At 42.6% G+C, this 24,152-nt stretch overlaps 1 protein-coding gene across 2 annotated transcripts in view; it reads left to right on the top strand.

Moving 5' to 3' along the window:
• LOC118788566 (anoctamin-5-like) overlaps positions 1 to 21,806 on the top strand; it is a 42,752-nt gene extending 20,946 nt beyond the window's left edge. For both annotated transcript variants that reach the window (XM_036544603.1, XM_036544604.1), the window contains 18 exons: positions 5,644 to 5,751; positions 8,904 to 8,972; positions 9,414 to 9,698; positions 10,101 to 10,220; positions 10,774 to 10,889; positions 11,030 to 11,164; positions 11,584 to 11,689; positions 12,699 to 12,759; positions 12,890 to 13,041; positions 14,007 to 14,081; positions 14,789 to 15,017; positions 15,658 to 15,827; positions 16,117 to 16,214; positions 16,502 to 16,632; positions 17,361 to 17,566; positions 18,205 to 18,401; positions 18,513 to 18,618; positions 19,277 to 21,806. In XM_036544603.1, coding sequence (XP_036400496.1) covers positions 5,644 to 5,751; positions 8,904 to 8,972; positions 9,414 to 9,698; positions 10,101 to 10,220; positions 10,774 to 10,889; positions 11,030 to 11,164; positions 11,584 to 11,689; positions 12,699 to 12,759; positions 12,890 to 13,041; positions 14,007 to 14,081; positions 14,789 to 15,017; positions 15,658 to 15,827; positions 16,117 to 16,214; positions 16,502 to 16,632; positions 17,361 to 17,566; positions 18,205 to 18,401; positions 18,513 to 18,618; positions 19,277 to 19,510 — 2,598 coding nt within the window. In that variant the 3' untranslated portion in view covers positions 19,511 to 21,806. The remainder of the gene's footprint in view (positions 1 to 5,643; positions 5,752 to 8,903; positions 8,973 to 9,413; positions 9,699 to 10,100; positions 10,221 to 10,773; positions 10,890 to 11,029; positions 11,165 to 11,583; positions 11,690 to 12,698; positions 12,760 to 12,889; positions 13,042 to 14,006; positions 14,082 to 14,788; positions 15,018 to 15,657; positions 15,828 to 16,116; positions 16,215 to 16,501; positions 16,633 to 17,360; positions 17,567 to 18,204; positions 18,402 to 18,512; positions 18,619 to 19,276) is intronic.
• The last annotated feature ends 2,346 nt before the right edge of the window (positions 21,807 to 24,152 follow it).

A 24,152-nucleotide genomic window follows, 5' to 3' on the forward strand; every position in this document is an offset into this window, starting at 1 on the left:
TGTTTAATGTGTTTTGGCCAGGGGATTTAGGCAAAATTTTCAAAATGCATTTTGACTACTTTCTAAAAAATTTAACAAGAATTAAACAGTTCTATACTAAAGTCCTATGAATGGTGTAATTGTTAAAATTGCAACAGGTTTGTCTCTGAAGTAGGGGAGCTCTGTGAAAACACAAAAAACCCTGCATATGAATGACAAACACTTTCTCAGGTGTTAATTTACGTTTTTGTCTATGCCTCAGAGCTAGTTTTCAGCTGACACACGCAGGCACACGTATGGTATGCAGACAGATGCAAAGCTAACTCAGGACCACATTAATATAACTATAACTGTGGGTGCCATTTGCACATTATGTATTTCGTGTGCCATCAGCCGCCGAGAAACAAGTAAAGAAGATCTGATATAACAGGAAGTGGGTTTCCTGTGTATTTGTTTACCACGTGTCATACAGTATTTAAGCCACAAACTGCTTTTCAAAAGGTTAATCAAGCCATTATAGCCACATTAATGTAAAAGGCTGCATAACTCAGACAGGTCTGACTAAACCTAGTATGACTAAGAAAAATGTAGTTGCAGTTACACGCTTTGAGAGCTCAGAGGACAAGGTAAATTTCATTCAAGGTAAATTTCCTTAGGCAAACATTGCAGGCAACTTATTTGCTTTGACGTGCATATCCAGGGCAGTTTAGTTTCATATGTGCATATTTTCCATTTGGAAAGCTGTGTAATATGAGTCAAGGTAAATACCTTGCTCTAGGATACAACAGCAGTGTTTTGCCTATGATTTGAACAAACATTGTAGTTTTTTTCAGGTATGACTCCCTCCGGTTTGTTGGCCCTTAAGATTTGGTCTGTGGTAGTGGCTGTATTTACTTGTTTGAATGAACCCATAAACAACCAATGCATTTAATTTAATTGAAAATTAAGCATGGTCTTTCTGCAAATGTTGGAGTTCTCAGAAAGTTAGCAACCACGGGGACAGTTGTCATGGTGATGTGTTTGCAGGTGCAAAGGAGGAGTGGGTGTAGCTGAGGTTTCCCCCTCCGGAGGTGTTGTCTTCCTCTAAAGTTTCTGCTCGCTCAAGATCCTTCGAAGGCAGTGTATAACGGTGCATGGGTCTCTGTTTTAATTTTCTGGGGGATTTTGGGGGATTTCAAAAAGAAACATTGAGAAAATACTAATAAAGTGCATAAGCAAATACTTAAGGATACCAAGCTACCTGCTTAAAAGGGTTTGAACACATCCGTGACTGTTCCTAGTTCAGAACATTTTGAACGTCACTGGATAATGTTAGTGTTTTGAGCAGCAACACTGTCTGATGAAAACATTGATTTATGAACATTCACATTTAATATCCGACTTGTACAGTAGCCAGCACTGTACTGTGTTCTTTTGATTATTTCATGCCATTTGTTTCCATGATCAACAGTTTCCTTGTCAGTTTACCATCTCAACCTTCTCAATCCCCTACTTTGCCTGCACAGCTGTGTGGATGTTAACATGGCTCATTGGTGTTATGTGACGTTTACACTTTGCAGTGTTGCGCGTGTCTCGACTCTTCAGCGTTCAATAAGCTGACGAACTGCAGGCCTCCTTTCCTCAACCCCAAAAGCAACTGAGATTAAGACAGTGGCGTATCGATGTGTCCCCTGTAATGGGCACATTCCCTCAGGCCACGCCTACCCAGCTTGTTCCCACACGCCCCTGATGTCACGTGATCTCGGCCGTCTCTCAGAAGGCTGCTCTATCAGCTTTTCGCACTTGAGTTTGCAAGCCCGTTTCCTGTGTGACACAGCAGCTAAGGAAATCTGTGCAGAAGATAACACAAGAGGGGGGGGTAGGCTGGGGAGATATGCATTCCACGTGTCCTCTGCTTATCCTCCAGGGCCCAGAAAGCTGTAACGTTCACGCCCTGCGGGCAGGGTTTAGGGTGTGGTGGCACTTACTTTAATATATGGAGAAGGTACATTGAAGGGGGATTAAAGATCGCTATATATAAGACAGTTATTTTTATGGTTCTATATATATATGCAATCTGTAATTTCAGGAAATGAGAAGGCTGCATTTGAAAGAGAAGTCCTCCTCCCTTCTGTGTAATAGGACTTTGGTAATTGATGTGGGTAATGCACATACACACATATATGTGCACACATACATATAGGTTTACCACGATAACCAAGTGTGTGCCATTTCCAGAAGGGTCGGTATATGTTTTCTTTAAGGGTCATTTAGATCAAATGTCATCAGGGTAGCTTTATTTGCAGCAGAACATGAGTATAAGTTGTACGTACCTCCCTGTTTGAGATGAGCCAATCAGGAAATGCCCACAGAAGCACATAAGCATACTGCTACATTAGCCACTCCCCCCTTTTATCCCCACAGCAAGCTGTGTTTCACAGAATGGTTAAAATATTTAAACACTGGCGCGCACAATGAGTGGATGCCTCAGACAAGCAGCTTATGTCCTGCAGTGTCTGGTTGTATTATCGACCGCTGTCAGGGGCTGTGGTGCTAGTGTGATGACATCATCTCCAGTGGACCCGTCTCTGTTGTGCATCTGAGCAGCCGGTAGCCTGTTACGGGACAAGACGGTGTGGGGCAAGCAAGCAAGTGGATCAGGGGGTCGGTAACAGGGCCCAAGGGAGCATCAGTGCCTCTTCGTAAAAATCCAGCACACTCAGCGCGCTGATGTCGGCTGACGGGTCACCGGGGCAGGAGGTTGACGTGGAGGTGAATCGCTTCTCCTTTTCCTTTCATTTATTTTCTTTTTTAATGCTGTTGCCAGGGATACGCCTGCTTCCAGCGGTGAGAAGCAGGCTGCACCAGAACACGGTGCTGGGGTTATTTTTAGCCTTTCCAGCAGCCACACAAGGCAGCAGGAGCAATAACTGTGAGGTCAGTTTGCTGTTTTTCTGAGCAAAATGCTGTTTAAATAGGAAGCGCCGGGCCTCTCTCACCCTGTCCCGTGGAGAGGTCCTATTTGGAAACCTCAGGTTCAGCAGTTTACAGAGAAACACAAACTGAGACAGAGAGAACCGGGTGGCCAAAGATTGTTTTTCCACCCGCTTCCTCTGTCCTTGCCGCACCTGGAACAGCAATCGGCGGTTGAGGTCTGTTCAGGATATATTGGGAACTGACCAGAGATCAGTGGGAGTGAGGCACCTTAAGAGGCATCTTAAACAGTCTACGGGAGTCATCTTTTAATTGTTTGTTTGTTTTCATCACCTCTGAGAACACGGAAAATGAGGTTTACATGTTTCCTTCAGAGCCGCTTGGCCTCTTGGTTCCGCCTGGTGTTGGACATTATGTTCTATCTGTTTCCTCCACATTAGCCAGTTCAAAGAAATAATAGTAAACAGTGAGGCATTACTTGATTGAAGTTAGATGTTGTATAATACATGTTACCTGAAGAAACTGTAGTTAGTTTCTCAATTATTGTCTGACATCAAAAGAAACCTGCAATACGGTTTAATTCTTGATACAGCCACATAATAATGCTGACCTAAAAATCATTGCAGGCATGCCTGCAAACATACCGGTGATGGTACAGTGATGGTCCCAGATGGAATGCCACTGCTGTATCCTTTAACAAGGTGATTAATAAAACCTAAGGATGTCAGCTGTCTATCATTTAAATTTGTCGTCAACAAAAATGAACCTGGCATCATTTTTGTTTTTAAAAACTTCATAATGCTCCTATGTCCCCAAAATCCAGTTGTCACAATTTGTGTATTTTGTAGTAATCAAATTTAAACTCACAAACAGTCCACAGTTCTGTCTTTTTTATTTAACCAAACATTTCTTATATGGGCTGAATGAGCCCGCAGAATTATAATTAGATCTACAGGTCTGCTTTGTAACATAAAATATGTATTTAAATCCATGTGTGTCCACAGTATAGCATATGCTGGAGCATTGATGTTTCTAATTCTTTTCATTCCAAATGTGGCTTATTGGGTTGTAATGACATACAGTACTACAGTACCAGAATTTATTATGCTAAAACATTTAACCGCAACTGCTAGTAGAAACTCAGCACCCTGCCACAAGTGATTTACATTGTAATTCCCTGGTGCATTTATGCACTTTAATGACTGATAAATCAGTGACAGCTGATTAGGCGGTGCTGGCTTACTGGTTCTCTCTGTGTGCATTTCAGCCCTGTGTGGCTATACTGAGTGCCAAAATGGTGGAAATACAACCAGTTCTTGATGAGGCCCTAAGGTCCTCAATACAGCTGCCTCACAGCAGTAATTTTGAAACCAAAACATTTTTTTTCCAGGTTTAAATTGGTTACGTTCCTACAAGCTAAACTTCAGCTGCAGTTGTTGCAGCAATATTATGCTTATTTTGTCATGTAGTGTTCAGACGTTTTTCAAGAATCAGTGAATCATGTCTGTATTCCTCGTACAGAACGAATCACTGGGCAAAAACTAGGCTGCAATGTAGTAATTTTCCTCACTTTTTGCTGTATGTTATTTGTATATGGAGAACAGGCTGTCGTGTACTTTGTATTGTTCTGTATGTGAAATTTGCACATTGTAAGCTACTGTTAGCAACAGATGTCATGCACAGTCATGTACCCACTAGGCTATGACATGTCTGACATTGAGACTTGCATTTTAAAAATCAAGTTTAAACTTTGTAGAGAAGCTGGCTGACACTTCTCCCATAAATGAGTCAAAAGAACAAAAGGTTAAAAGATTGTTAAGGGTTAAAAGAGGTTAAAAATGATTCATTAAAATACAACAAAACAAAAGAAACCAGCCTATGCACACCAACAGCAGGGACACAATGAACCTTCTCCTCTGCTCCAGCCTCACCTGTATTTCAGGCTTCAATTAGTAGGGTGTGGCTTGTTAGCCAATAGGCCAGTTCCCTTACACATCAACAACACAGGTGAACACAACTGACAATGAGTGACAATTAACATTTAGGGTCAAGGGAGAGGTGGTGAAGGAGAGCCAGTGAAGGAGAGCCTTCACAAATTTTCAGGTGATAAGTCAGTCCGGTTACTGTTTGTTTTAGGCCAATTCAAGGAGAAACGCCATGCTCTAGAATCACTGTTCCGTAGTATGTGTGACATCAAGGTAATGCCGTATGGAATGTAACGTAGTAAAATAACACAGTACAATTAACAAGATTATTTAGAGTCTCCAGCATACATAATGTTGTTTTAAAACTGATCCAGTTGCTACTTCATACAATGCACCTGGAGCTGCTGTTCCTTTAACCTGCCAAGGACGCTGGAGCTGATAAGAAAAGTGTGTGGCACACTGTCTCCACACTGTTCTCCTCACTGGTAGCATGGAGAGTGGGCGTAATGCGCAGGTTTTACTCTACATGTCTGCTGAGCATATGGCTCCTGACCATACCACATACCAGCAATTAGTGTGGAAAAGCAGTTGCAAGGTATTTACTGTATGTGCCAGTAAGTGTGATGGACATTTTTTCCATGTGCTGCGGTGTCTGCTGCTTAGCCAGGACGCTTTATATGTTGGTATATTGTGTTTTGCTTACGTGTTGAAACAGGTAAGCATTTGTGTGTATATAGCAATTGTACAGTTGCGCACTTCCTAGTGGACGTGTATGTGTGTGTGTGTTTGTGTGTGTGTTTCACACCCTTTGGCTCTCCTCCTGCAGGGCCAATCACAGAGCGCGAACAAAGACTCAGTCTTCTTCAGGGATGGAGTGCGCAGGATCGACTTTGTCCTGTCATACGTGGATGACAAGAATGATGAGAAGAAGCAGGTAAAGAGACCCCCTTCCAGCACACAGTAATTCCCAGGAGAGCAGGTCATTAAATCAGCAACGGACAATGAACAGTTCATTCAAACAGCCACACACTGTCCACAGAGTGTGTTAACATGGTGAATCGCAGTGAACATGGTCATTTAACACAGTAATGCATTGTGAACACTGTCCATAAATTTAGCTGCGCTCCCAAGTACACAGCTTGTTCACACGGGGCAAGCACATAAAAATCTATTTCCATGGAGACCAGCCTTTTGTCTGTAATTGGGTCTGGTGCCATTTGTCAGTTTGTAGTCCTCCTCTGTTGAAAAAAGCCTCATCAAAAGTTTGAGCACACTCTGTGGGGCCTCTCAGGGGAAGTGTTGCTCTCTCACTGCGGCTCTCATTGGAAGCCTACACTTTATCAAGACTTCCTGGTGTTTCCATTTTGAAACACTGATTTTACAGCAGATTAAGTGCTTTTACCCAGTGCTTGCTCTGAAGATCCATTGCTTTTGTAAATTAATGAAAACCCACAAATGCACTTCTATACGAATGAAATCATGCTGAACAAACGAAAGAGTACTGTACTGACTGAATTTGACCTGAATTTTCATGCTGCCTTGGTCTGGTATACTAAACATAGGAAAACCCATTGTAGCAGAGACCTGTAGGTTAAGTGGAAGTTTGATGGGAACACTAGATAGGAGAGCTCACCATAAATGTTTACAGTACTCTTTTTAAGGTGTTAGCACTTATTTGTGCAATAATGATTACATAATCATAATGGTACTTAAAGACAAGTATTTCAAAACACCTGAACAATCTCATGCAGTCCAAGCATGAGTCCCTGAATGACAGGGTTAAGTTTAACTGTAGCATATCCGGAGCAAATCATTAGCTTAATATGTTGGTATTCTCCCATCAGCCTAATGGTGGCTTCACACCTCCTTGATATTGTGGAGGTTTTTGGCATTTCTGAGCTTTCCCAAGATCCCATGGTTTCGCCTGTGTTGTACTGTACCTCACTTGTAAGTCGCTTTGGAGAAAAGTGTGTGCCAAATGAATAAATGTCAATGTAAATGTTTGCAGTTTGTTCGCGAAGGTTCTGAGTGGACTGAAAGCCTGAGTAAGGTTTATTATAGCTCATAATGTCAATGCCCTCATTCACAAACCACACCTTCACACAGCAAGCACAGTGACAATTAACACCGTTCTCCATCTCAGAAATATCCTCCCTACACCAATCTCAGAAAAAACTTCAAATCGGTCATGTACTTCAGGTCCAAAAGCATTTTGTCTGTATAGTTATGCATTTTTCATATGTGGCGAGTTTGTCTTTTCAACTGCCAGTGTGTTACACTACACACTCCATATGTGGCATCCATCGGCATGTTGTAAATCTGCCTGGCGTCTGAGCTGCTTGGGCTAGTGTCCTTGACTGGCCCACTGCCCTTCACATCCATATGTAGTCCAGCTCATCCATGGTTGTGAACCCTGTTTGTGCTGACCCTTGTACAACCCTGACAAATTCCTTCCCCTGAGCACACACCCACTCACTGGCTGCCTCACTCATTTCCTTCCTGCGGAGATGTAGTTCACCAGGCCCCCCATGTGGTGACTCTTAGAACAGCAATAGAACCATAGCATGGGAAAGGCAAAACCACAGTGGGACGCTGGGGAAGGTTATTCTACAATTAAACTGTATTAGTTGACATTTATAGTATACAAGTGTAATCTTAACTTTTCTGTCATCTTTTTTTATTTCATACCTCTGAAATACATTCCAGACATAACAGCCTTTGTAGAAAAACAACACAGTTAAAATGAGTTCATAATTTCTTTTAACACTGCTGAATTTGAACTCTAGTCCTTGTGGCAGAAACGGATATCAGTCATTGTTATCCAGAGTTATGTGCTGTGTTACGAAATGATCCACCCGCGGTCAGCGTTGTGCAATGCAGCAGCTCTGATGCCAGGCGGAGACAGCGCATCTGGTTGGGAGGGAGGTGGCTTCATGCCACAGACACCCTGCCATGTGGAAAATGGCTAGAGGAAGTGGCTCGAGGTTGCTTAGATTTTCAGGCTTGCGCCACCGTCTTTCCAGCTGCTGTGAAAGAAAGGCAGAGATTTTGTGGCCTCACATCTGTGTGGGCGAGTTTCTCGCATGGTTCTGCAATGTCAGCCTCTGCTTTTCATCTGAAAATAAAAATTTGTTGTGAAAATGCTTGATTCTCGCCTTTACCTAGCAGAAGGGGGAAAAAAAGCACTGAACAGCTACATAGACATCTGCTTTATTCCAGCTCTCACTCTGGCAATTACTTTATGTCTGGGGGATGTCCAAAGGAATAGTCTCTACAGAAAGTACACTCAAATTAAAAAATAAAAATTAAGACATTTTTATGAAGCTTTAAGCCCTCACTAGATTTAGAAATGGGTATCAAACCAGCACACTCAGTGATGTTCTAGCAAAACCTTCCCTAAGGGAGTGTTGGTCATTTCTGGGAAGGGGATTCCAGGATTTCATGGCCTGGTTTATGAGTATGTGTAGTTTTGCTGTTGGTGATGAGGCAAATAACTGCTGTAACTTAGCTGTACAGCAGTACACCGCTTTAGACTAATAAATCACTGATACGTAATTACTGAAATGGATGTTCCAGCGACCTTTAGTAGTTGGTCTGGGCAGCCATATATTTTAGAATTTTTGTTGTTGCTTTTTTTAAGATGGAGGCTGCATTGATTTAATATGGGCTTTCAGGTTCTCTGTGTGTCTCTTTTCAGGATGTCATTTATAGATATGAACATGGATTTACTGTAATGAGAGGTGGAATGAGAACACTGTTAATCTTCTCGTCTCTCTTTTTTATTGTGTGCATAATCACAGATTTCACTACTATGGGTGACCCAAAAATCAGTGAAAAATATGCCCTTGTGCTGTAGAACAATCTCACTAAATTTGTGTCATGTTTTCTCTGATGCAGTGATAACTACTGTTTGGAGATGATGTGGAGCCACAAAATGAAAGTCTCCTGGATGATGGCACCGGATTTACTTTATTTGACTATGTTATTATGGGATAAAGTTGTGCTGGCACACTGAAGAGATGTGTGCTGTATCCTGATCCACTTTTTGTGTGTGTGTGTGTGTGTGTGTGTTGTGTTTGGCTACAGGAGCGGAGGAGAGAATTTGAGGCCAACTTGATGAAAGTGGGGCTGGAGCTGGAGACGGAGGACAAGTCGGTGAGAGATGCTATTGAGTGCATGCAGCTGGGACTCCCTCTAGTGGCCGTTTCATTGCTGCGGTGCCTGTCAAGTCATGCCTCCTATCATCATCATGGGTCAGAGTGTAAATGTGGTCTCTCACAGCTCAGCTCAGAGCTGCTGTATCAGACACTCAGTCTTCAATTAGTGTAGTGTATTTGGCTGCACAAGATATAGGGGCAGTTTTTACAACAAGGAATTTAACCTTTAGGCTTGTACTGGGCTGATTCATTCCAGGAGTAGAATGGGACTCAACCGCCTGAAATAGGCTCATTACACTGGCCAGTTAAACTCATACATGCAAAGCTGACAAGGCGCTCTTGCAATGTACTGCCCTAAGATCATTTTCAGAATGGGAAAGTGAATGGGCACCATCACACACTTTTGCAAGCTCAAGGTCCGCTGTCATTTTGCCCTCAGCAATCCGAAGATCAGAAGACGTACTTCCTGAAGATCCACGCCCCCTGGGAGGTGCTGGCCACCTACGCGGATGTGCTGAAGATCAAGGTGCCGTTTAAGGTCAACGACATCCCCAGCACCCAGGAGATCCCGATGGCGTGGCTGTTCACACCCTTCCGCCTGCCCGAGCACATCATGAACCCCGAGCCCGACTACTTCACGTCCCACTTCAACAAGGGGAAGATCGACTTCTTCCTCATCAATGACAAGGAGACCCTCTTCCCACCCTCCACACGCAACAGGATTGTAAGTTCGCCCAGTCCTTGTGCCCCCATTTTCTGACACCCCATATATTGTTTCAAAAAGATATCCAAACCATACAGTGCCGTGATCTGTGAACATATAATTGAAGTTAAATCTTAGCACTGAGTTTTTGAACTCAATAGTATATCTGTATCATAGATCTATAATTATTAGTGGTGTCTGTATAAGAATGTGGCATTGTTAACTGAAAGACTACTCCTTTCAACCTGCAGATTTTCCCAGAGTTGCATGTTAGAACAGTGATGTTTGCAGGTGTCATTTTATTTTATACAAAGGAGCCTCACTTAGTGCTAAGACTCTTTAAACTGATTATTAAGAACTGTCTAGATTGCTGGGCTTCACAGCTCTGTGGCTGAGGACTGACTGCTTCTCCATCCACCGCAGGTGTACTACATCCTTTCACGCTGTCCCTACTACAAGGAGGAACATAGGGACAAGGACAAGAAGGGCATCAAGCGGTTGCTGAACAACAGCACTTACCTCTCAGCTTTCCCGCTGCATGATGTAAGAGCCTCCATCACACGGTCTCTCTTTCAGTGCACTGACTCACTTGCCCAAGGGTACAGCAGCAGTGTCCTGCGCCTTAACCACTATGCTACACTGCCGCCCACATCCTTTAGTTTTAGTTGTCTAGACTTTCACTCAGTTGGAGTTGCCTTGTTGAGCAAGTTAGATGATGATCAAATGAAGTTTGAAATTATCTGGGATGCATTGCATTTAAAAAAGTTTTGCTTACTTTCTGTTAATTCCATGGCTTGTGCCAGTATTTTTATGTTAGCGTTTTGGTATTGTACACACTTTTAGAACTGATGATAACATTGTCTGGTTTTGGCCCAGACTGTTTAATTGCCCCAAATGCTGACCCCAGGACACACTTGGGTTCTCTCTGCGGCTCTTCTAGAGAGTCTGTTTGTCTAAACAGTATAGAAGATTGCAAAGTGTGAAGCACATTATAAAATATTAATAAATATGGTGATTACATCATACAGCAGATCATAAATCTTAACAGATCATATGGCAGTTTAATGCTGAACCGTGCCCTTCTCTATGCTTGCAGAGTCGCTACTGGAAGAAATCCAGGAATGCCAAATGTGAGAGCGAGAGGTACACTCTGTACAAACACTGGGCCCACTTCTTCTGCTTCTACAAGGAACAGCCTCTCAACCGCATCCGGTGAGGAGCGTCCGTGTGACGTTCATTACCGGTCTTATACAGGACAGCTCTGGCCTCACAAATTCAATCTTGGAGCAGACTGTATAGCTCAGCCCGCTGAGGGTGTTAACTCTTTCTGCCTGATGTTTGCCCTCGGACAGGAAATACTATGGGGAGAAGATCGGGGTCTACTTCGCTTGGCTCGGCTTCTACACAGAGATGCTCTTCTTTGCTGCTGTGGTGGGACTGATCTGCTTCATTTCTGGTGTCCTCACCTATAATGACAATATCTGGAGGTAGGGGCTCTACAGGGTGAGCTCTTAAAGTATGCAAAGGGTAATTCTCTGGCAAGTAGTATGATTTTTCATAAGTATGATTGAAATGGTTTACGATGTCTGAAAACAGTGTGTATGAAAATGAGACATGTGAAGTTACCGCTGTAGAAAATCAATTATTAATGCTATTAATGGTGTAGTTGTTGATGCAGTCCTTTGTTGGAATAGTAAACCTTTTTAAAGAGTGGATGAATTTGAAAAATGATCATGATTTTCTGGAACGAGAGCTGGCCCTTGGTGCACGTGAAGTTCGGATTCATTATACCAGTTGTGACTGAATCTTTACAATTTCTGGTTGACATTTTAGCTAAAATAAAATAGTGAAATAATTCCTGGGGTATAACATATTAAAAATTATGTCTTGCTTCTGTTTCTTGCAGTAAAGAAATCTGTGACCCTAACATTGGGGGCAACATTCTGATGTGTCCACTGTGTGATAAAAAGTGCCATTTCTGGAAGCTCAACTCCACATGCACAGCATCGTGGGTAAGGAGAATGCAGTGCAAATCATGAGAGAGACACACAGGAGAAACCACATGACATTCATCAATAGCAGCTGTTTTTGTAGATGAACAGTTCAATATTCATTTGGAAAAAGGTTCTGATTTAGTCAGGCTCAGTATGGCCTCCTGTGCATATTCTGTCATTAGTTTTGAGTAAATTCTGGTCATTTCATTTACACGATTACACAACTCTGATTTCCCAATCTTATATTTAACATACAGCCAAGTTGCAATTATCTGGGCTTAGAGAGGGGAGTCATGGCATAAATAATCAGTGAGATGTCATTTTAAGTGTTTGTTTATCTTTTAAAGTGAAACTATTTAACAAAGTGAAATACTGCTTGCTGGACAGCTTACAGCCGATGTACGCAGTATTTACAGAACTGTGTTTGCTGTTGACATTACCATGATATATGATAGAAGTATTGGTAACTAGCAGCAGCTATATATTATTATTTAATTGTAGGTAGTTGCCTAACTAGCATGGACGAATATTTGTGAAACAATCAAGTGTATATAAAATATTTTACCATTAGTATTTGGCTATACTGAATGTTTTAATAGTATGTTTGTTTCTACCTTCAGCTTTGATAATGTGTTGATTTGAATGCCTGGTGAATGTTAAACTAACCCTTCCCCCTACCATAAACTTGGAGAGAGAAGGAAAGACATTTTTATGAGTGTAAATTGTGTATTCATAAATTTCCAATCAGAGGAATAAATTGACCACAAACTTTAAAATCAGAAGTTGACTGTGTATACTTTCTCAGAATTCTGCTATTCAAAAAGTGCTTTATTTTGGTAGTGCTTTTCCACAATAAAAACATAAGAAAAATAGAAATAGAAGAAATGATGAGAATGAAGAATTAGGCATTGTTTATGTGAACTTGCATGTTTGTTTATATTGTATATGAACAGTAATGCAACAAATTGTGCTAATACATCTTTACTGTGAGGCATTTTATGTTAAAAACTAACGTCTTTTCTTTCAGCAATCACATCTGTTTGACAATGTGGGAACAGTGTTCTTTGCCATATTCATGGGGATTTGGGGTAAGTTATTACCAAAGAATTACAAAGTATGTTTATTTTCCTCCTGTGCTCCACCTGGTGGCAGAAGACAGCACTGCGTGGTTTTTCCAGTGTTGGGCTTAACATGTGTCCCACTTCCACACCCGCACAGTCACCCTGTTCCTGGAGTTCTGGAAGCGGCGGCAGGCCCGTCTTGAGTACGAGTGGGACCTGGTGGATTTCGAGGAGGAGCAGCAGCAGCTCCAGCTCCGGCCCGAGTACGAGACCAAGTGCACTGGCCGTCGGCTCAACCGCATCACCCAGGTACTGTATCCCACGCCATCGTCGGGAAAGGGGCGGATACACAGTTGCCATTTTTGGCCCATGCACCGCAATTGCACACTGAGGACTCACAAATCAATCAAAAGAAGCTTAAAGTTCACCTCAATAGGTCTTTCCTGATTTTTGTCAGAAAAACATACCAACTGTAATTCCTTATCTTCTCATATGGCCCCAGAAATGAATTTAATGTTTTATAAAGGTCAGAGACACATTTATGAATCAGATAACGTTTTGCAGATCAGTGTTGCTGGATATATTTTACCAAGACAATATTGAGCAGCCTTTTATGCAGAGTCTGCTTGTTAAGTGCCATTTTCAGTATACAGCCCAGATATGTTAGTGATTTCTATTCTGATTTGCATCAACGGACAGCAAAGAGCCACTCAGCAAAATTCTAGTCTAGAAAGTCAAACTCACCATCTGGTGGTTACACATATTTGTGCCAAGTAAAGTCCTTCCTTATTAAGTGTCTTCCTTTGAGAGTCCTTTATTAACCCTTCAAAGAGAGCTTGTCCTAATCTGGCATTTATAAATAGTCTTTATTGTCTTCTCTTAATCAGGGTTCCTTGTCAGTGTGATGTTACTGCTTGAGGATGTAGATGCGGTCCTTCACAGAGCAGGGAATATGTGAAAAATGGGTTGGCTTCTTTTCGGAGCCCTTACGCTGACAGTATACTGTCCGTTTCTTGTGCAGTCTTTGTCAACAGCAGAGTTCTGTGTCACTAACTCATTCAGGTGTGTCAAGAAGATAACTCACTTCTTGTAATATTTAGTGCATTGGTGTGGTGTCTGGTGGTGTGTCCAGTACAGTCCTTTCCCACAAGCCACCATTTCTGGATTCTGATTGACATCCAGCTCTCTGTCAATTGCAGAGTTACCGTCGATTACCATCCCGGGTTACATATGTTTAACCATTGGACTTCTTTCTGTGTTCACTTGCGTTGCAGGAAATGGAGCCTTACTTATCCCTAACAAGTAAATGTGCTCGCTTCTGCCTGTCTGGAGCAACTGTCATATTCTGGGTAAGGCACACTGTCTTCATCCATATGGTTTACATTTAAGTGTGGGAAATCAAGTCTTGTTATTTGCTTTTACCGAGATGAATTACAGGCCTCTAAAAGCATGCATTAAATAGCACAGTAATGGAATAATTGTATATAGTTTCCTTGAGTACTCTCTTGAAAAGTATCACTCAGACGTTCACTAGAAGTACATACATGGACCAATGTGGAGAATGTTTTTTGATTCTGTTGCTTGTTTTAAATGATTTTAGGAATGTTGGTGTGTCATACTATTATCACCTAGGGTTTAAGTGTTTGATTTAACAGTTACTGACTGGGTGTGATTGCGTAAGTGGGAGCGCCGCTTCAGTGAGACATGGAGCTGGTGTGTTTGTATTGGAGTCTGTGTGTGTGTGTGTGTGTGTGTGTGTGTGTGTGTGTGTGTGTGTGTGTGTGTATTAAACATGGACACCAGTGTCTTTATATTATGATCCACATAGGTATGGGCAAGAGGATGAGCTAAGATGCGTTGAATGGCCTTTTCTCTTCATTATAATACTTGTATGTCAGTCTTTTGTGGTCACATGTGTCTGTGAAGTAGACATGCGAGACCAAGTCAGTAGCGAATCTATGAGCAAATGTTGAGGTAGAGAACTTTTGTGTACCTGACATAGGTGTGTGCGCATACATGAGTCTGTGCCCACTAATATGCAAATCTCCCCCACCAGATGGCGCTGATTTGCGCCTGCATCACTGGCGTGATAGCGTACCGGCTGGCGGTGTACGCTGCCTTCGCGAGCATCATGAAGGACAGCTCGACGAGCAAGCTGCAGCTGGTGGGGTCCCTCATCACCCCGCAGCTGGCCACCTCCGTCACTGCCTCCTGCATCAACTTCGTCATCATCATGATCCTCAACTTCCTGTATGAGCGCGTGGCCATCTGGGTCACCGACATGGGTGAGGGCTCCTGGCTTCACTGGTCTCTGTTTCACTCCCAACCCTAAGGCTTCAAGGAAGGGGAAGGCCAACAACTAGAGGTGTGCCCGCATGTCCAAGAGTGATGGACATTCATTCAGTCGTGCATCGTCTTGGGAAAGATGGATGTTGTTTTTGAGGGGCAGTGCTTCTTACCATTGTTATCTGTTTGCTGGACAGAGGGCAATTTACATTATTTTCAGTTAACCTATACTAGGTCATAGTATCATCCATTTTTAAGCTGTTTGCAGTTGAGCCCTGACTCGAAGTTAACCTTGGATGTGAGAACACTCCTCAAATGGAGTGTAGTAAAGTGCTGAAGAATCAGGGACTTCACTCAATCTAAAGTGTGACCAAACCACTGCTGTACTCCTACTCCAATGGCTGTTAGCTTTGTGTGAACTGTTCAGTTTTACTGAATCAGAAAAGCCGAACAGGATGCAATGGATTGCAAGTGGTACCAGAATTATATTATTATATTATATTATATTATATTATATTATATTATATTATATATACTATATGTGTATGTCCTCAGTGATGTGGATGTTAAGTTTTTAATTATACTGGCAATTCTCAGGTCTGTCTAGTGAATATTAATATGTTTGTTCTGTTCCCACAGAAATTCCAAAGACTCACCTGGAGTATGAAAACAAACTGACCATGAAGATGTTCCTCTTTCAGTTTGTGAACTACTACTCCTCCTGTTTCTATGTGGCCTTCTTCAAGGGCAAGTTCGTGGGCCGCCCCGGGGACTACCATTACATGTTTGGCAAGCTGAGGAACGAAGAGGTAACGTTACCTGCTGCGGGGGGGCCCTTCTCTGCCCCCCTCCATGCAAAGATGGCTGTCAGTGTTAAAGAAGCAGTTATGGGCTGCAGTTATTAGTAGCAGAGTCCCAGAAATACAATTACAAGTAACAATGTCTCTGCTATGTTTCACATTTGCCTTTGGGATGAGTGCCTTGAGCATAAAGATTTGGTTCCTGAGGTGAGGGTGACCCTTATAAACCCCTGCCTCTCCCATCCATCTTATCAACCCAACCAATTCCCTATTCCTTGTCCCCCTGTTCACAATACAGTGTGACCCTGGTGGCTGCCTCATTGAGCTGACCACCCAGCTGGTGATTGTGATGGCTGGCAAGCAGGTCTGGGGGAACATCCAGGAGGCGCTGGTGCCGTAAGTGTCACAGCAACTGCCATATCGATACTGTAACATGTTAAACCGGATCAAAGCCAGATAATACCAAGTACTGCTAGGACTGAAATTAGTTAATAATAAACTACAGGCTTTATAACAATGCTGACAAATTTTTGCAATTTGAGTATGTTGTTTTAAATTGCCTGTGAAGGCATGTAGCAGTAGCCTCTAAATTGGGGGGGGGGGGGGGGGGGGTGAAATTAATGCAAAAGCCATAGTAGTGTTGTAGGGTGTCTGCCTCAATACTCTGCATCTGGCCCCCCCAGGTGGCTGTGTAACTGGTGGGGCAGCCGGAAGGCACGCAGCAACAGTGACATCGTCTACAGCCGCTGGGAGCAGGACCACGACCTGCAGAACTTCAGCCAGCTGGGCCTCTTCTACGAGTACCTGGAGATGGGTGAGTGGAACAGATATGTTATCCGTTTATACAGACACAATTGTGGGTTAAGTACCTTGCCCAAGGGTAGAACAGCGGTGCCCCAGCAGGGAATTGAGCCAGCAACCTTTCAGTTACAAGCCCTGCTCCTTACTGCTACACCACACTGCTGCATATGCATAAAGTCATGGAGCTGTTCCATGTCAGTGGTTACAGAGCCACGTGCTTATCAGCAAGGCAGTTGTGTAAGGGAAAAGTACCAAATGCATTGATACAAGCACAAATGCAGTATCCGATGTAGTGTACCTGTGTTAGTAGCCAAAGCTAATTCCCAGCTTCCAGCACCAGTCCCTTAACCAGTTTATTTTGCTCCAGTGTACAGTATGTGTCCACACTACTGGAGCAGGTGGGTCATGGTCTCTGTAGGCATTTCTTCCACGTCATCACTTCCGCCCATTACTGGTATTGTAAAGTGAAGACAGATCTTAGACTTAAGATGAAGAGACACGGCCATGCATCCTCACAAGTGTCTCCCTAACGGAGAGACTGCTGAGACGCACAGTGTCCCAGCTTTTCCCTGGGCAGTGTAAAAGCGCACCAGCTTTACTCAGGTGGAGCTCTTTCAATGGAAAGTGGGATTATTCTTCTTGCCACGCCCTCCATCTGGGGCACGGTGCAGCAGACGGGCGGCTGTGTTGCTCTGCACCGTCCCGGCAGTCACCCACAATCCCCCTCTCCCCTGCCCGCAGTGATCCAGTTCGGCTTCATCACCCTCTTTGTGGCCTCCTTCCCACTGGCTCCCCTGCTGGCGCTCTTCAACAACATCCTGGAGGTGCGCGTGGACGCCTGGAAGCTGACGACGCAGTTCCGCCGGCCCGTGGCCGCCAAGGCGCGCAGCATCGGCGCCTGGCTGGAGATCCTCAACGGCATGGCCGTGCTGTCCGTCATCACCAACGTGAGTCTGCCTGCGTGCACGCGCGCGCGTCACTGAACGTGTGCCACTGCAGGCGTGAAACTGTGCAAGTGTGTGACTGCGCACGTATGGTTTATACACCTTCTGTTTCTCATACTGTGAAATAGAAACTGGCTGTGGGCAAGCCAATTTTACCATCATAACCTGTACCCAGATGGAAAACACAAAGAGGTGATTTGAGGAAGTAAACCACCAGTCAAGTTTGGACACACCTGATTAAAATAATGGGAAGCGTGCATTAAAGAACATTTTGATCTAAAGACTTCTGCTTTAATGCTTGAAATTTGTTTCGTAGACAAATTCATGAAGTTGATGCCTATGTATGAATTTCTTTCCAAAAAATATTTTATTTTAAACAAATATTTTTGGCTATTTTGAAGTATCTAAAGTATAGTTTTGATTTGTTTTTATTTAACACTTTAGTCACTGCATGATGTCTTTGCTATTATTCTAAAATGTGGGAAAGATTATAAAGAAAACCCTTTCTATGAGTAGTGGTATCCAAACTTTTGACTGGTACTGTAAATCTGTCGTCACCAAACTATCCCAATGAACTATTACAGTATATTCTTGCATCGATGGCTGTCTGACTGTCCCCCCCTAAACATACTCTTTCACAGGCTTTCATCGTGGCCTTTACCTCCGACATGATCCCCCGGCTGGTGTACCTGTATGTCTACCAGCCTAACAAGACCGCCACAATGGAGGGCTACATCAACAACAGCCTGTCGGTGGTCAACATTTCCGTGCTCGTTCACCAGCCCGAAAACGAGGAGGACCCTCCCTGGTTCAACAGGACGACCATGACCACCTGCAGGTGAGGGCCGTGGAACCAGGGAGGCATTAATGTGTGCATGACCTTCTCAGTCTGACCCTCTTAATATCAGCGAAATGCTAAAGACTGACACTGTGTTGCGTGTCACCTCAGGTACCGCGACTACCGCTACCCTTCGGGCCATGAAAAGGAGTACATGCACACGATGCAGTTCTGGCACATCCTGGCAGCTAAGCTGGCCTTCATCATCATCATGGAGGTACCGCACACCATTCTCCTACACTACGCACCACGCAGGGCCAGTGGCACACACCGGGAGCACTCCTGGACGCTCGTGCTCTTGTCACTGGTTACAGTGCTTTAGTTGTAGAAGTAATGTTGTCAGTTCATTGGCATTTTCAGTGAAATAAATAGACTGGCCTAGCAGTTTTTTTTTTAGTTTCTGTTAATTTCATATCTTGTGTTTATTAACTGTAAGCTGAATGTGTATAAGCTAGGTGCCATTTGTTGGCTAATTTTGAGATGGAGTGGAGAAGTTTTGGAGTGAGACTTTAGTGCATCCAGGCCTTTCTAAATGTCCATTCACATATTGGCATACAACATGGTTGTTTAAATTCAGTAATTTTTCCAATCAGGAATAACAAAGATATGTTGCAAGTGGTAATGAACTGTTTGATTTCTATATAATACTACCTCAGATTTGATGGTACTTAAGATAACACAAACCACAGGACACAGTATTGCTTCAACCATATTAACAGTGACAGATGAGCAGTATTTTAACAGTAAATGAAAGGCAAACTCTTGAGCTGTACTTGCCATTATGTAGCCTACCTGTGTTTACTCTTTATGAAAAATTCAAGCAATCTACCTGCAGCATGTGCTAGAGCCAGTGTTGGGCTTGTGTCTCTCCACAGCACGTGGTGTTCGGGGTGAAGGTCTTTGTGGCCTGGATGATCCCCGACGTGCCCTCGGAGGTGAAGGCCCGGATCAAGCGAGAGCGCTACCTGGTCCAGGAGTATCTGCACAACTACGAGGTGGAGAAGCTGAAAGTCCAGCTGAGCCAGCATAATGGCTACCACAGCGCAGAGCAGGATAATGCAGTCTGCGCCATCCAGAACACGCCAGAGATTTTACCCGAGTGCCTGTAGCCCCGCCCTTGCCCCCAGCTCCTGGCCCTGCCACGGCCTCGCCCTCCCCGCCGTGTTTGATTGGATGCCGGATAAGCTCATGTTCAAGTTCACGCCATGTCTCTGTAAACGCTCGAAAGGCCGTGTTTGCAGGCGTCCATCGGCGGGGGTTTTAAAGGGGACCATGCAAATGCGTTTAGCTTCTCAGTTTCTAATATGCAGCTCAAACAGATGCCTTCATAGATGTTTGACTTTTCATTGTCACGGCTGTCCTTTTACTATGCCCTCTTCCTCAGCAGACACATACACACTTATATACACACATGCATACCTGCTTGCTTCTTATAGCAGGACAGGCATCTCCATCTCAGCTGGGAATGGTATAGGTGGCTGTGGATCATGTTCTATTGAAGAACTACGTCCAAGACCGCAGCACAGCCTCCCCTATGCTCAGCTGCGGACAGCTCGGCTTTGCAAACAGCTACACCAAAGTTTTCAGGGCTTCATTTCAAGGTATTACATTCATTTCATTTCAACTACATTTCAAGTCCTCCTCCCCTCGGTTACTCTGTGTCAGAACAACACGGATCTCGCAGATAGATGGAACTCAATCAATCAGTGAGCGCTTTGGTTTCGGTGCTAGCTCCCCGCTCCCTTGCTCTCCTGTTGCCATGGTAATTTGCAGTTCTGTAAGAGACTGAGGGCCGGCAGCTTTAAATGAAGATTCAGCGCTTACTGTATCCAAGGTGTTGCACCAGCCTACAGACTGTTTCTCCTGCATAGTCTCCCTTTATTGAGCAGCAACAGAAATGAAAGAGCCACTATGCCAAGCACTCTGTATTTACTCCTGTAAAGAAGAAACACGCATGCTTAGTCTGTCATATTGAAATGCTCCCGGATATGTTGTGTATATACAGTATGTATATGGCCTTTTGCTAATGGCATGGATTTGTGCCACACAGGGAGAGAGCAGAGTATACTACATAGAAATGTATTGAGAAGAGGTAAGGGTAATTTATGTTGTCAGTTATGATCTGCTTGTTCGTCAGAAGGTTCTTGTAGAACATGTCTTTTGCTGTTGTATATTGATTTGGTGGACACAAGATGTCAAATAGTGTGAGAACATGAGTGTCAGAGCCAAGGAACTCGGCAGGGAAGTAATCAAGACACTGTAGCTATTGTAATTAGAAAGGGGTAGATCTCCATGTGTTGATGGGTGTTTCTGTGTCGACATTTGTAATGCCTTCTGCCATATCAGGACATACAAATTAGGCCATATGTGACAAGATCGCATGCTCCAAATTGTATCTCTTCTAAACATATTTGTTAGATATTATATCTAAATTGGCAGTTGGATTTTCACATAGAAAGCATGAAAGGCATCAATAAAAAATTAAAACGTATGCAGATAGCCTTAACAGCTGCCCTTCAAGGAATTAACCCGTTTTTGTCTGAAAAAATGACAGCAAATTTAAGCCATAATCCTTCAATGGAGTACTCGCTAATGAATCCAGTCATTTCTATATATAACTCCAGTTATTGCAGCAGGGATGGTATAAACATATTAACTCATGTTCATATAATAACTTTACATACCCATACTTCTGCAATAGTTCATAAGTATCACTATAAAAACAAAACAAACAAACAGTCTTCCATTGTGCCTTGACCACCATGTTTGGTGCACAGCAGAGAACAGACAGCAGGGGCCACATAACTCATTTAACGTTTAAATAAACCTTTCCTGACTGAGTCTTGAGTGTTGGGACAGTGATGGGCCTATTAGGATGTAGAAAGTAAAAGGGGGGGGGGGGGGGGTGTAGGTTATGTGCCAGTTTCTGTTCTTGGCCTACCAAGAATATGGTTTTATTTTAGTTTTTCATATGGTCATTTGTTATAAAATGTTGGCGTTCGTTCATTTTAAAAGCCACAGGCCAGATGTTTAAGCCACTACATTTTCTCTTTTAGGAATGCATATTAATGTGAAAGTCCCATTTTATGTTAAGCTGCATGTAAAAGCATTTTTGTACAATCCTCAATGAAAGTCTTTTCAAACCTGAAGGATGTTATGAAGAGTCCACACAGCTTCAGTCGAACAGTTGGATCAGAGTGCGACAGAATTTCTCACTCTGACATTGACATTTCTCGTCCATCAGCTTCATTCTAGTTTGAAATACGATATAATCGTAATAAATTCAACACATTCAGATTTGCTTAATGTTATGTCTGAGAATTAAGGGTGCTGAGTTCGTCCCCATTTTTCACTCCAGGTTCCATGTTTTCGGGTGTTTATTAGATTTGGTAAATGCAGTCCCCCCCCCCCAAGCAGAAAAGAACATTCGAGGGAGCCAGTGATTGGACAATTTGTGCAATTCTGGCCAATTGCTGTTATGTTTTGACTCTCTGAATTGTAGTCACTGTCTGGATGCAGTGACTAAATGCTTTTTAACATGCCTGTGTTTAAGTAAGTGTTAGAGTTAATGAAGGCTCTCCTATATCATAAAAGCCATTTCAGTCCACATGAAGAACCATGTTCCTTTTTGTTTTGTCTATTTGTCTGATATTTGTGGGAGGAAGGAATAAGGATGACTTTTCTTTTTCTTTTTTGCACACCGCACTTAATCAAATAGTTCCGTAATGGAACTTGCACTATTCAAGTAAAGTAATTGGTGTAATTATGCTACCTGATCAGTGTTTGAAAGCAGACCTTAAATTGACAAGCATTTAGTTCTGAAATGTTTAACATGATTTCTGTTCTTACTCTCCACCAACAAGTTAGCTGATAGTTTAAACATGTAGTTAGCTACTAGTTTAAATATGTATGTTTCTAAAAATTCGGCTCTAAATTTACATACAGCTTTTGAACTGGTGTGTTATAAATTTATTTATTTGTATAGCTTTGTTTGTGCGGGATGTGTCCACAATTATTTTATCCTTGGTTTAAAAAATGTAAGAATTATTGTGATTTTAATAGTAGAAAGACTTATCAGTTTTGTTTTTAAAGAGGCAGTGAAGCCCATTGCATCAACCTCATTTCAGAATGCAGAATTATAATAAGATAGCCAGGGTCTTTTTGTGTAACAAAGTCATGATGATGGTATCACAGTAGTGAAATACACAAACTTAAATGCGTTTACAATGCCATCATACACAAGAGACTTGACTTTTATACACTAACCAAAACCTATGTTGCAGTTGTACACAGGATTAATGCTTTTTATATGCTTTGAAGTCTTTGTTTGCTATATTTATACCAATATATATATCAAAATAATTGTTTCCTGTTCTTTTATTTTTACTGTTTTATGTTGTCATGTTCGTGGCAGTGTGGTTAATTACTTTATAATGAAGGATTTTTTTAATGATTCTAAAGCAGTTTAGTTTTTTGTGTATTGTGTCCTGAAAAGGCTGATATAACATTATTGAAGTTGAACAGCAAAAACAGTTTTTTTTTTAAAGACACTGTATGTATCTAAAACCATGTTCACTCATGTATGGATGCACCAAATGTGTAAAGTGAATAAATGATAACAATGAAAAGTTAGAAATTGAATTGTTGATGCTGTCCTGTTCATATAGTAACTACGTTGTGTATCAGCACACTTCAGATATAAATGCTTGTATTTCAAAACATTTCCATCGATACTGTTTGCATGTTGAGAGGCCTCCAGAGCAGGTATGCAGTTTGCCCTTCCACATATTCATGATTCCCCTGTATGCCACTTGCAGCTTTACTTGGTTTCACTATCATTTACTGTATATACCCCTAATATTATTTTCTTAACCTTTATATTTTGTGTGATTACCTTAAGATTGTGGTGTCAAAACACATTCTAATTTTAACTACTTGCTACTCATTCTTCTGCCAAAATTGTCTTTGGTTAATCAATTTTTATTCTAGCACATTTCTACAATCAAGATTTGCCATAGGGAGTAAAAAAAAAGACTAATTAGGAATAAACTGGAAAATTATTCCGACCCATTGCAAAAAGGCAATCCAGAGACTGCTGGAAAATAATATCGGGCATCAGTTCATTTCAACACTTCATCAGAATAGTTTCAATCTATAGCCAGTAAGGTTGACAGGGGAAGGAAATGTTGGCCTCGGGGAAGTTATGAGTGGTGTCCCATCCTATCCTGACAGTGGATGCTGTAGCTGTGAGAAGGAGCAGGGTGAATCCAAACAAAGAGATGACTCAGGACACAAAGTTCTCTTTACTGAAGACTCAATAAGGAAAAGCAGACTTGGTACAGGAGTGCATACACAAAGCATAGCAACTCAAGACTGAGCAACAAGGAAGGCAAAGGGCAGGGCTAAAATTACTGACAACAATGGTGACAACAATAACTTAACACATTAACGAAATGAGACAGGGGACAAACAGGAAGTGGGGTCATCCAGTGGTAATCCCAGGAAGCAGCAGCTAGGAACCCTGACAGGCAGCTATGAGGCCACCTGTTGGTCATTCCAGGAAGCAGCAGCAGCCAAAACCCTGCCAGCAACAATGATCCAGGTGTTATATTTATTGTGGCCAGTCAAAATAGCTGCTAGCCAGAGACAGAGAGGTGTCTGGCTAGAGGGAAGAGAGAAGAGGAGAGAATGCAGTGGTTAGAATGGGATGACCATTCAATTTGGGTGGAGTAGGTTAGGAAGCAGCTTAAC

Source organism: Megalops cyprinoides, chromosome 13 (genome assembly GCF_013368585.1).
Source record: "Megalops cyprinoides isolate fMegCyp1 chromosome 13, fMegCyp1.pri, whole genome shotgun sequence".
Lineage (NCBI taxonomy): Eukaryota > Metazoa > Chordata > Actinopteri > Elopiformes > Megalopidae > Megalops > Megalops cyprinoides.